Here is a 12804-nt window from a genome sequence, read left to right as displayed (position 1 = left end):
CATAGCGCTCCAGAAATCGTCGACACAGCAATACTCTCTCTCCATTGACACCGAAGTTTGTTCCAGTTTAGAATGGCAATGATTGCAACGTTAGCAGTCGTAAACTATCCGTTAATGCACTTGGAATAAGTTTCTACCACATCTTGCTTGTCTCTGCCCCACAGCCACACTGAGTGTAGAATGTAAAACATAAATCCACATCATAAACTGGATGAAATGAATCGAAGAAAGTGAACTTGTGGTTCGGCAAGGAAGATGCCAGTTGCATCCTGTGGTGTGACAGTGTGAATGATACCAAAGGTAAAAGTAATTTACACTTCAATTTAAAGTTAACCCAGCTGGGATATGATCGGCCACAAGAACTTCTTGCTGTAGGGGATTTCCCTTGTGTTCGATTTAGAGATTATCACTTGAAAGGTTCGTTGTGTTGGAGGTAAAAATGCAGATGCTTAATTGCGTAAGAATTATTCTTTAGGGACAGTATTCTATAATTTGGTGTGAGCATTCCATTGTGTGCCATTTACTGGTTGATAAAATGATTAAGATAATGCAGTAGTCATGTGGTTTGCAAAGGGTCATTCAATAATGAACTTTGTATGTGTGTGTATTTACCTACTAGTATCTTGCTTTTATCTGTTTAATTGCCTTTTTTATTACCTAGAATCGATTGAGGCAAGTGATAGAAAATATCATAAGCAATTTTGTAGCGAGAGAGAAAGAGGGCAGGAGAAATGATACTAACTCCACCAAAAAACACGATTACAAAAAGGAAACCCATAATAAAATCTGGTCAGACCTTCTCTTACAAGGTGCTTAAACGCAAATTTATGATCAATTCAAACGAGCACACCAGCGTGCTGCAAACCAGAAACAAGTGGACCTAACGCCACGGGGCAACCACCGCATTTTATCGTCTACGACATTAAACATAATGTTTATCTTCCCTTGACCAGTGTCCCTTGACCAGTGTTTTCGTGTATGTGTGCGGGGCCAGTTTTCCTCTCGCGCCCACACAGCAAGGCAGGTTAAAGCGTGAAGCTTTGACCCTCGTACAGTCCTTAGGGAGGAAACGATTCGATGGGGAGAGTGCCAACCCACACTTCTTCCCTTAGGGGAGGGCATAGTAAAAGCGATAAAAAATATGCTCCCGCAAATGGAAAGTTTACGAGCGCAAATGAGCTTGCCCATTTGCTCATCATTAATAAATTATCGCACGCCCGTCGGCTACTCCCGGTGTTGGTGTGGTTGCGATGAGATGGTTGCCAGTGAGGGATGTGTTTCCTTCTACAGTACGATGAACCTTGGAAGCATGTGCGTGTAACCAACAATGCCGAGTACATGTTAAAGTCGTTCCTTAGTGGGAGTTTTTTTTGCAACTGAACCTTACAAATCTTTTTACGCAAGATTTCATTGACCTCCATTGCGTAGGGGTAAGCGTTTAATGAAATGATGCCAAGAAGTAAAAAAAGGACAGTGACGTATTGCGCGTTTTGTTCTTCCCTTTTGAGGACGACGCAGTAATTTCCCACGGGGTAGCGACGCTACTTTCTCGCCCTGATTCTGTGTGAGGCAATGCCACTCTTTCCTACGTCTTTCTTAGCTTCTCCGCTACTTGCCGTCGTCAGTCAGTCAAGGCGTGACGAAATGGTTACGCCCGAGCACAGGATAATAAATATTTTATTTCCAATCATTTCCCAATTAAGCCGGCTTGACTGTGATTTGATGACAGCCGCGCCAGATGGGGAAGTACTTTTGCCGGATCGGAAGCGGTGGCAGATTGGGCTTTAAGAATCGTTACAATCAGCATCGTGGGTTTGACGGGAGGGAATGAAACGAGTCTTAAACCTGTTAACGTTGAACCCCAGGGGGCAATTGTCATGTTGAATTGAAATAAAACTGAAACGATGAATTTACGATGTAAAAAAAGGATAAAATGGTGCAATGAAATGCATATTGCATAGATTGGGGCGGAGTTTTGCGTGGGAACGCCTAGAGTTATGCAAATATTAGACATTTTATATTTCTTTGTGATTAAGGAAACTGGCTAAACATTCTCTTTACCCTTCTATAATTCTAAATAAGTACAAAAAAGTACATAAAACACGAAAAACGGAATAATATTTTTGACACCAATCCTAACGCATTACTGTAACGTTCACGAAGTTTCGTTCCAAAGCGGTCGACGATTACTAACCTTGTTGACTTTACATCACAATGTCTCCGTAACATGGATAGCAGGATTCAAACAGATGCAGTTTATATGGATTTAAAGGCTGCTTTTGATAGCATCGATCACAACATCCTTTTAGCCAAGATGAAAAAGTTGGGACTTGGGCGAAATTTAATATGCTGGTTAGAATCGTACCTTGTCAATCGATCGTATGCTGTATCTTTCTCACGGTGCCATTCAAGGTCTTTCATTGCATCATCTGGTGTGCCACAAGGTAGCAACCTGGGTCCGCTACTGTTCGTACTGTTCATCAACGACCTATCGTATGTAGTACCAGCAGCGAATCATTTAATGTATGCAGATGACATTAAAATCTACATGACGATAAAAAATACCAATAGAACGCACTAATACTATGAAGGATCTCGGAGTCATACTTGATTCAAAGCTGTCATTTGACCAGCAAACAGAGGAGGTGATTACCCGAGGTAATCAATTGCTTGGCATGTTGTTTCGGATAACAAGAGATTTCAAAGACCCAGTCTGCATCAAAGCGTTATACTGTGGTATTATCCGCCCGGTACTCGAATACGCCTGTGTCGTCTGGAAGCCCTCAACCCAAAGACTTTCTGAGAGAATGGAATCGATACAGCGTCGCTTATCCCGATACGCAACACGCTTGTTACCTTGGCCACCTGGCAGTCAGTTACCACCTTATGAATCGCGACTTCTGCTCCTCGGACTGCAACCGCTCCACATCCGACGCCGTACCGCACAACAACTATTTGTGGCTGGTTTACTGCAAAGTAACATCGACTGTCCTTCCCTACTCCAGCAGTTAAACTTTTACGCGCCTGCTGTTCAGCTTCGCTCTCGTCCGTTACTTGCCCTGAACCGTAGTCGAACTGGATATGGATCTAGAGACCCCCTCAACTCCATGATTAGGGTGTTTAACGAAGTTCGTCATTTGTTTGATTTTGGAACCTCAGTGCAATCCTTTAAAAACTGCCTTAGAAGCGAATTATTAAGATGATCTTACTACTTATTTTAATCTAATATTAGACTTAAGAACATTCACACGGATCCATTGTTATCCATTGAACGAGTAATAAACAAATTAAAATTAAAAATTAAAAATTAAAATCTCACACGTTAACCGCACGAAAATAAACACTCCCCAAACACGCTAGTGACGATCTAATCTGGCTTTATAGAGTCAAAACCACGTTGACGTACTCTTGCATCATTCCGTGCAATGGCACCGGTAGGCAAACATTCGCCCACCACGATTCCTACCGCTTGTCGGCTATTTGTATATTCAAAACAATTTTCGCACAAAATGCGTGCCCACGTGCGGTGTTTGCCCGGTGCGGCGAGCTGCGTTATAGCCCGGACACTCCGGGTTTCGCACTTTTCGGCTGCCGACGACTTCTTCGCCGAACCGGAACAATGTTTATGCTAATGTTTTCAACGTGCAGCCCGCGCTAAAGCGTCAGAATGTGTGTAAACGGTGGCAGACATGTTGGTCTGAATGTTTCCCACGAGCATGGTTAATGTCTGTGTATGTGTGAATGTGTGTAGAGTTTTAGAATATCTACCATTTCTACAACCGAGTCCGAGGGACGGCACAGGACACACTGCGGGCCAGATTATGTGGCAAAGAATACATGTGAGAATGTAAACAGACCGAAATAAAAACCGCTTCCCAGGGATGATGACGTCGGCTCAAAATCGGGCGCTTTTGCACCTGTTTCTCGCCTTAGTGCTGGAGGAACTGGCCTTTTGGGAGGTAATATTCTACGCTCGGTATGGTGGATATGGGGCGCTCTACAGCGCTTTGCATATCATTTTAGAACCGCTGTGGCTGTCGGGTGTTTTTTCGGCTAAGGATCTCAGTTAATTCCACGCAGCAGCTGCAAGGCAAGACACCGTCTGCCAGCCAACCGGCAGCCAGCAGGATGGAAATAACAATAAATGAAATGAAAATTGTCATTGTTATTGGTAAGCGTGGGGTGGGGTGGTACACACGCGTGGGAGTGTTCTTTTTTTTTTTGTTCGTTCTGCAATGTTTTCCCATTTCCCTTTAGCGCGACGCCAGGTTGACCCGAGCAAGTAATATCCGGTGACCAGCTGTAACGGGCACGGGGAGCGAAACGCAAATTGAAATTATGCCCGAGAGTATTTGAACGGTTTACTTTCGTGCCTTTTATTACCCATGCCGAGTGCTGGAATGCTTGAGTGGAAACGTTCGAGGAATTTGGCGGGACTTATAAAAAATCATTTCTTCATTCCCATTCCCTTTTCGACCGTCGCATTCAGCTGCAAAAATGTTATCACATTTATTGTGTCGATTTTAGAATAAAGAAGTGTGCTCGTTCGTTCGCTTGTGGTAAATCGTTACAAAGGAGGAAAATTAAAATCAGGGATTTTTTTATGGCGGGAACGGATATGGCAGCGGAAGTGAATGCTTGTGTGTTCAATACAGCAGGAAATGCAGATGTTGGAAATAGTAGAGGTCGTTAGGATTGTCGAGTTTTTGAAGAACGGTTTTTAAAGAATTTTCAAATTTTGAATGACTCTAGAAGAATATTTTAAATAATCCTGTATATTTCATTTTAATCGCAAAATGCACACAGTCCCACTTCAAACTCAACTAAAGCCATTCCTTTCTAAAGCATTGCTCTACATATACACCCACTTTAATCCTGCTCTGCAAAAATCACGAAAAAGCTTTGCCAAACCCATGCATTATTCCGCTCACTTTGCATTTCCCGCCGCTTTACAACAGTTGATTAAAATGCAACAAAACAAACCCGCAAACCACCAGGACCAGGAGCATTTAGCTGCTAACGAAAAAGCGACCCCTTGCACGAGTGTTTGTAAACACTTGCCAGCAAGAAAGAGATTCAAATACGACTTCATTTCGCTTTCCAACGGAATGCCACAATATGCACAATTCCACTGTTGATCTGCATGCGGATTGTTGGCTTCTGTTTCTGTTCAGGCTGAATGCAAGACCAAGAGAACGATAATTCATGTACACAAAAACTCAGCCAGAGCTCGTGCGAGCAGCAGTGTGGGACCATATGTGCAAGCTAACGTCAGTGGAAGCACCGGCAGCGATTTGACATGTCGCTGAATTTAATATTTCTCATAATTCATCCAGCCGGCCTGCATGCCGTACGTACGCCAGCAAAAAGCTCGCTGTAAATTACTTCTCCACTCAAAGCCAGCGAACGGCTCAATTTTTCATCTCGAGAAGCTCCGGAGAGACTCCGGAGCGGCTCTAATTCCTCGGATCATGTCCAACCCGCATCGTACCACGCGTTGCCATACGTGCCCTTGTGTGTGTGTGCCTGTAAAATCCCTTCGGACTGTGTTGGCTGTACCGGTTTTTAATATCTAATTCTTCTCCCCGTTCCTTTATTTGCAGGTGATGCCGTGCTCGCGGGAAGTGTGCATGGGAAGCGTGATGACACCGCACCTCGTCGGTACGGAAGCGCGCAAATCGGAAATAGTGCAGCAGCATGCGAAGGACTTTCTCGATCAGTACTATTCATCTATCCGACGGTACGTACCGGGCTTATTCGATTTGCTTCACCGTAGAGCTGCCACCGGAAAAGTCGTTAAAGTCGTTCGATGAAACGTTGTGCGCCTAAAGTTAGGCTAGACGCATTACATTATCGCACTAAGCGTGTGGAGCGGAACCAGTTTTCCCCTTTTTTGTTTCGGTTTGCAAACGGCCTCAGCATCAATCATGCATATTCCGTGTTGGGTAGCGTAATTCAATTGTATCTTCTCTCCTGTCAGAAAAATATTTGGCTTCCAATCTGTTTTTTTTTTCCTACACACCACGCTCACATACCTGGTGAAGGTGCTACTGTGCTGTTGAGCCCGCATCGAACGAAACGAATGCTGCGTTAGGCATTTTTGTTTTAGAGGAGTGCCTCCTTCACCTTGCAGTTTTGCCTGCCCCTTTCCATTCGGTGTGGTGTTCGTTCCGTTCCATATCCCTGAACGAAGGTGGAACGATGCGCTTACCTTAAGTGTTACGTTCAGCCTCGGTCTGCTTATTCGACATCGTGCCTGTGAGTAAGAGTGAGCCTCGCACGTGAATGATATGATAAACATTCACGCTCACACTTATACATAGCTTGAAGCGTTAGCAAAAAGAATGCTGAAGTGCAAACATATTGACAAACAGAGCGAAGGAAACGGATGATCATCGTGCTTTCCAACTCCCTGAGGGTTGCGCGAACAATCTCTCCCCTTATAAGAGCAAGAATCCACCACCGTACGTGAGCGTATCTCTTATTGAATCTTTCGCGGTGTGGTTTGAGTTAAAGAGAGCCCACAACGGAATATGTTTTCAAACGCTACCAGCAACACAACCTTGGAAAGACTCCCTATGGGATGAAGGTTCCCATATTCCTTGGGCGCCGAATGTAGGAAGTGAATCGTCGTCTAGCATGTGGCAAGGAGAGAAAACAGCAGTCCTTCCTTTTACTTCCTTCCTGTATGTGGCTCTGTTTTCAGAAAGGATAATGTGTAGGACGACTTTTTTGCTTTCATTTTTCTTCGCGCTGTCATGTGGGAGAAAAATGTGAGCCCTTCTGGGTGAAAGAGAATGTAGAAAGAAAGCAAACAAATGTGCACCATGGCAGGAGCTAATCCTCCGATTATAATGACAAACTTGTTTGATATGGTGACATTTAACTTACGTCACTGACGACCATTTGGGTGTGTGATGCATTTTTGCTCATTTGTCAGAAGATTGTTTCTAAAACTTTATGAATGAAATGAAACAGCTGAGGGATTCGTATTTATTTTATACTTATTTGATTGTACGAAACAAATGACGCCTAAATGTATACATTCTGCATGACAACTTTGACCGAATTATGCATTTAAGGGACTAATTGTTCGTCTTATCAAGTTCAAAATAAAATACATCCTCTTATTGCATATGAAAGTGTTATTTTCATTCCAATATTTTGGTTTCTTTGTGAGAAGCTCACTTCATCAGTGGATCGAACGAGAAACTTCATCTTTAACGCTCTTTCGCTAAACTTGCCACTTGCAAACTGGGGTATGTAAATGTACCCAAAAACTTCTCAAACTACAAGCAAACTTTTGCCATACAATCCCCACCAGGCTCAACTCATTGTGGTAGTGTTTTGAATACGTTGCATCCATCGAAAACCACCGAACAGCACCATCTGGTGAGCGCGTGGAACCAGTAACCGGGCCTTAACCATCTGCTCATTAGCGTGTCCAATGCAGCATGCTCTCTAGCCGGCAGCTAGATGCAGCCCAGGGTGTACACGTTCATGTTCGTCAACAAGCACGGTCGAACACACACACACACAGGCACAGACGCTTTCGGGTATGTGTCACCGAAACCAACCACCAAATGCATCAACGTAATGATGCGCCGTTCCTCCGTAAACTTTCCTAACGCAGCCCACACACTCGTTATGAACCGCGGCCCGACACTTTACGCACGCAGCACGTTAGAACGATGGAGGAAATTTTCTCTGCCGATGCGTTCAGACGTCTTAGCATTAGCGGAACGTCATTTACACATCGACCTCTCCGGAAACGAAATGTGCTTGTGCCGTACAGCGTGTGATGATGATGGTACGGTAGCACTTTGAGGTCATGGTGCCAGAATGGGCGGCAAAGGTAAAGGAGGGGAGGGAAATAATTACAAGCGCGTTCGTTTCGGAAATGGCAGTTTGCAATTGAATGGAGGAGTTTGATCAAGGAGTGCTCTTCGGGATGTATGGATGCGTGTGTTTGAATGGAAATAGGGTCAGACTAATCGTGACGCCTCTCTACGGGACGGCCGATGATCAGTTGAACGACTACTGTTTGGTTATGGATGGAATTATCGCACGTTGTATTTGTACTACGCTGGGTAAGCGGGTGTCCTAAAGCTTGAGGGTTGAGCTTTGTGTCAACTGAATACCAATTCTAATACGTGATGATTTTAATTAATGCGTCAATTTCGTCACGTTCCATAAGGTAATGCTTGTTTAATAATTAGACAATTTTATAGTTAAATACTTTAAATTATTGAAGATGACTCAACTAATGTCAGTAAAAGTTAACGATTAAATAAAATAAACCAGTTAAGTTATTGTAGAATTATTCCTTGAGTGTCCTCGAAGGCTTTGATGCGCCTAAAGGTATGCAAATATTTACCTTACAATGCAAATTAATCCTATTTATTATGATGGACGAATATTCCTTCATGGATAGTTTCAATTCCTCATTTACTTAAAAACATCCCTTTCTTTTCTATCCTTTTCTGTCACATTTCTTCGAAACGTATTTTTATTTTCCCTCTAAGCTGCACTTAACCTCGACTATCCTTCCGTATGCCAAACAAAGCGCACCTAGCATGTGCTTGACGAAAAAGAAATGCAAGGGAAAAACTGCATAAAGATAGCATCACTACTAAAGTGCACATCAAACAATGTGCAATTTGCATGGTAATTGCAAGGAAACGTATGTCGATTGCAACGGGAATGCTTTCGCAGCACTGCCCTTTTGTGTGGAGAGAATGGTCCCAAAAGACATCGTCGAATCTTTGTACCTGCATCGATCGATCGACACAGTATGTTTTTCGAGCAGCGCTGCGATTTCTTTTATTTCAAAAGACCTTGCGAAGAGGTTTCTCCGCTGGAATGCAAAAAGAGGAGATGCATTTTTTTTTAAAGAAATGAAAGCATTTCACTCTCATTCGCGCTATTTCACATAGCGTGGAAACTAGAAGGTATTGAGGGCCGAACGCGATGAAATAGTTTATCTGACATGTGTCATATTGGAATAAGCATTTCCGTGCCGAATGATGCCGTGTTTGAGCCTTTCAAAAGCATCGCGTTTCTCACAGTTCAATCGTTGCCATTAATCGTATGCAGTGTTTATTTGGTTGATTGAATAAATGCAGTCGAACGACAGAATCATCCGTGCGAAAGTTTTGTCGATGTGCGTTGAAGCAGGAAGAAAAGTTTTTTTTCCCGAGAGCTGATTTAGTTTATTTATTTTATTTCAAAGAAATAAGCTGTGATTGAGGTATGACTCATTTTAAAAGAAAAGTATCGTAAATCGTTTAAAAGTTAACGAAATTTTACCCAGAATATCTTACCATGTTTGTAGCATTAAATGTAGGGGTTGATGTAGGGCTGGAGACAACGTAACCTTACACACCCTCAATGTGCGCTCTGAATCCCTCAAAATCTCGCACCACCAGACAAAACAACAAAGAATCGATTTTCGAACGGACAACGAAACAAATTGATTATCAAACACCACCATCAGATCCGTCCCGTACGTGGGTCTATTGTTTAAGTCGAGCTAATGTCGATAAAGAGCCGAGCTTCGAGTGGATAAAGCCACTCACCGGCAAGCCAAGTCGTGCCAAGGGGATGGTTGGAACAGTATCGGTTGATTTCTTCATCTCTGCCACATTCAATATTCGAACCACGTTTAATGTTACCGTAAAGTTGCGTTGTGCCTGTGTGAGTTAGTCTGGCATCGGGTTTACTCCAAACGGGGAAAAGGAAAATAGGGGTATGCTGGAAGGGAATTAATTTTCAATGATCGTCTCGGCAAGCGTTCGAGCTTCTGGCGTTGTAAGCTGGAGAGGACTAAATCGAACTCAATTGTAAGTTGCAATGTATATAATATAAAATCTTTGAACAAAGTCCCTTTTTTGTTGTGTATGCAGGCGAGTAAAGTGAAAGTGAAAAACACTCATACAAAAACAAAATGAAATCATACAAGGTACTCTTCACTCCTTGAGTTGGAAGATTTACTGGAGCGTAAGTGCTACAGCTACTTCCGACAGCCTTTAATTTTCTTCATTTGCAGTACTTTTACTCTAAAGCACCATACAAACACACACACACACCTACACAAACATAATCGAATGGCCAATAAATCACACCTGTGTCGACCTTCCGATCGATTACAGCAGCAAGCCAGGGACCTTTTATTTTCGCTCTGGTTTGTTGTGTGATTTTGTCCATTCCATTCATTGTTGCTCGGCGATTGAGATTCGGCTTGACGTGGAAAGGGTTCGCTTTGTTGTGCTCACGGCACGTTGCTGTACAGTGGTAAAGGTTCCTCCGACCAAGCAAACCCAATAGAATTTATTTACTCCCGTTCGCTGGTGGGCGATTGGGAAAATATTTGCTTTTGACACACCTCAACTACTGGGACAGCCAGTGGTACGGATTGTGGTTTGTTAATAAATGATTTCATTTCATTTGCCGTGCTGTGTTTAACCGCAAGCTGTTGGGCTCGTTGGGGCGAAAAAGTTGGACATTGGTCATAATTTTAATTTTATTTGCACAAGACAGCAATTTTCCCCCAAAATTGACCCAGTTTTATTTGGATTCGTTTTCAATATATTAATAAACCAAACAAGTTTTTTGCAAAATAATGTGCAAGTAATGAAATCGTAACGTTACGAAATGAGACGAATCCTTGCATATATCGCCGTACACACGAAACGGGAATGCAAACACAAATTGTCTGTGACAAATGCTTTACAAAAAGGTTGCACCGCATTCTTACACTTCGTGTATGCGTTATCATCATGGATGACTGGCTTTCGATTGGTCTCCGGTGCGCTCTGTTTGCTTTGTTTGGAATTGAGCTTTCCCGAAAAAGTCCCACCTGACTGGCTGGTTGCTACCTTCCAAATAAATTTCCCTCCAGTGATCCGTACCGACCCGAGAAAAAAAGAGATGCGATACAGGATTTACGACACTGGTGGACAGTATTCGTTATTCTTCTGTCCTTTCCGCAGCTCGCCAACCTGTCACCGATGGGGTTAGGACGAAATCCACCTCAGGATGAAGGTATTTTCCGACCTTCGTTTTGTGGTGGTGTTTCGTCTTATTATTTTTATTTGTTGTGAATTGTTGGCAGCCACGGTGAGGACGGTCAAAAGGGCACCGTGAAAAGGTATCGAATGTATAACTGTCGGTATTTTGTACAAATCTCACAAGGAGGATGCAATGTTCACGGTATTGAATGGAATTTGTACCCTTTTGCGCTTGGTACGCTATTTTACAGGGTTGGTGAAGAGAACATGAAATGTTGTAATTCTTTCGACGGGCGTATCAAACAACTGTCTGAGGCCAATTGATAGGTATTTGCTTTATATTTTGATTTATAGTTATTGCTGTTGAATGCGTGGCAAAGGGTTATATGCTTTCGTACATATCTTATGGAGCATTATCCATTTGTAAGTTCTTTCTATGTTCAACTTCGTTTTACGTGAAAAGGCTGTTAAAAGAATGAGCCATTCGTATTCGTGAACAAATCTATTCTCCAGTTGCAATCCCATTATTTTCTGGCATTCTTTTCCATTTACTTCCCTAAGCATTCTTCTTGTACTGAAAGCATTCCTGTTCGAAACACCCATCCTCGTTTATGTGCTACATTTTTCAGTTTTGTTGCAATAAAACGATTCATGCTAAAAAAAAATAGCAGTGTTTTCCACAGACAAATCCGATTGCTTGTTGGCAAACTGTTGAATTGTCGATATGGATTTATAACGGCTTAACAACATGTAATCTGCTCAATGTATGTCACTCAGGCTTGGCAGTACTGATCGGATCAATTGAATTTAAATAACGCTTGTTGTTGTACTACCCTTAGGGATCGTCAGGCAAATAGTTCTACGTAAGATTAAATTGTAAAGAATTTTGTATTCAAAGTTTGGAGAATTCAGTGAAAAATCGAGATCCCTTCAAACGTACATTGAGTAGGATTAAACTACCAGCACAGCTTATTGTTATAGTATGGTAACGCATGCTGCATAACTTTAGGCGTTTGATTTTGTCTATTTACCGCTCTAAATATATCATTGAATATTTATACTTGTAATATGTTCGATGGCTGTTACGGTCGCCATGTGGTATGTTTTGAGATAGTCACAGTACGTTGGATTTTGGGTCGATCGCAATGTAGTAACTTTGAACTCGCGTTGGTCAGGGTGGCCTTCGTCATCGTTTGCCGAATTTAGTAGAACTGAGGTGGATACTGTTCCGAAGCGGACTTTCGACACTTGATCGTCCAGGCGATCATAGAAACGTTTAGGAGGTTTCCCTTACTGGAAACGTTGGAGTTTAGAGGCCTTACCTTGGGTAGGGGGACATAACTAAACTCTTTAAATGAGAACTCGATAGATGTAGGATGGGCATAGTCCTATCCTGACAGTCCGAACGAATCTGACCTGCCATGATCGGAGTTGGTTTTATTTATACTCAAATGAAGTTAAGGGTTTCTCACATTTGGTTCCGGGTTGTTTGTTGGAAAGTTATTGTTTTCACTAAGCTAGTTACGTTTGTCTTTTGTTGACAAGAACGGTGGTTCTTGTCATTAAGTTCCTGTTTTGGGTTTAATGCATATACCGTTCCTGCTTTGGGTTATAAAGCATAAACTGTTCCTGCTTATGTTGTACGTTTCGGTTGGTTCTGTTAAGTGTGTCACAATTGTTTTTATATGAACGGTGTGGCCTGAGCTCTTCCGGGTGTGTATGGTATGATCTGATTTACTGAGTGTGTTATAATGAATGTGTTACAATGGTGTGATCTGGCTTTCCAAAGTGTGTT

At 42.5% G+C, this 12804-nt stretch overlaps 1 protein-coding gene across 5 annotated transcripts in view; it reads left to right on the top strand.

The window, feature by feature from the left end:
* LOC1277726 (nitric oxide synthase) overlaps positions 1–12804 on the top strand; it is an 88146-nt gene that overhangs the window by 45259 nt on the left and 30083 nt on the right. For all 5 annotated transcript variants that reach the window (XM_061656356.1, XM_061656358.1, XM_061656354.1 and 2 more), the window contains exon 4: positions 5604–5740. In XM_061656356.1, the coding sequence (XP_061512340.1) occupies positions 5604–5740 (137 nt within the window). The remainder of the gene's footprint in view (positions 1–5603; positions 5741–12804) is intronic.

The sequence above is a fragment of the Anopheles gambiae genome, chromosome 3 (assembly GCF_943734735.2).
Source record: "Anopheles gambiae chromosome 3, idAnoGambNW_F1_1, whole genome shotgun sequence".
Taxonomy (NCBI): domain Eukaryota; kingdom Metazoa; phylum Arthropoda; class Insecta; order Diptera; family Culicidae; genus Anopheles; species Anopheles gambiae.
Note: the sequence above shows the minus strand (reverse complement) of the source record. Positions and strands in the feature narration are given on the sequence as shown.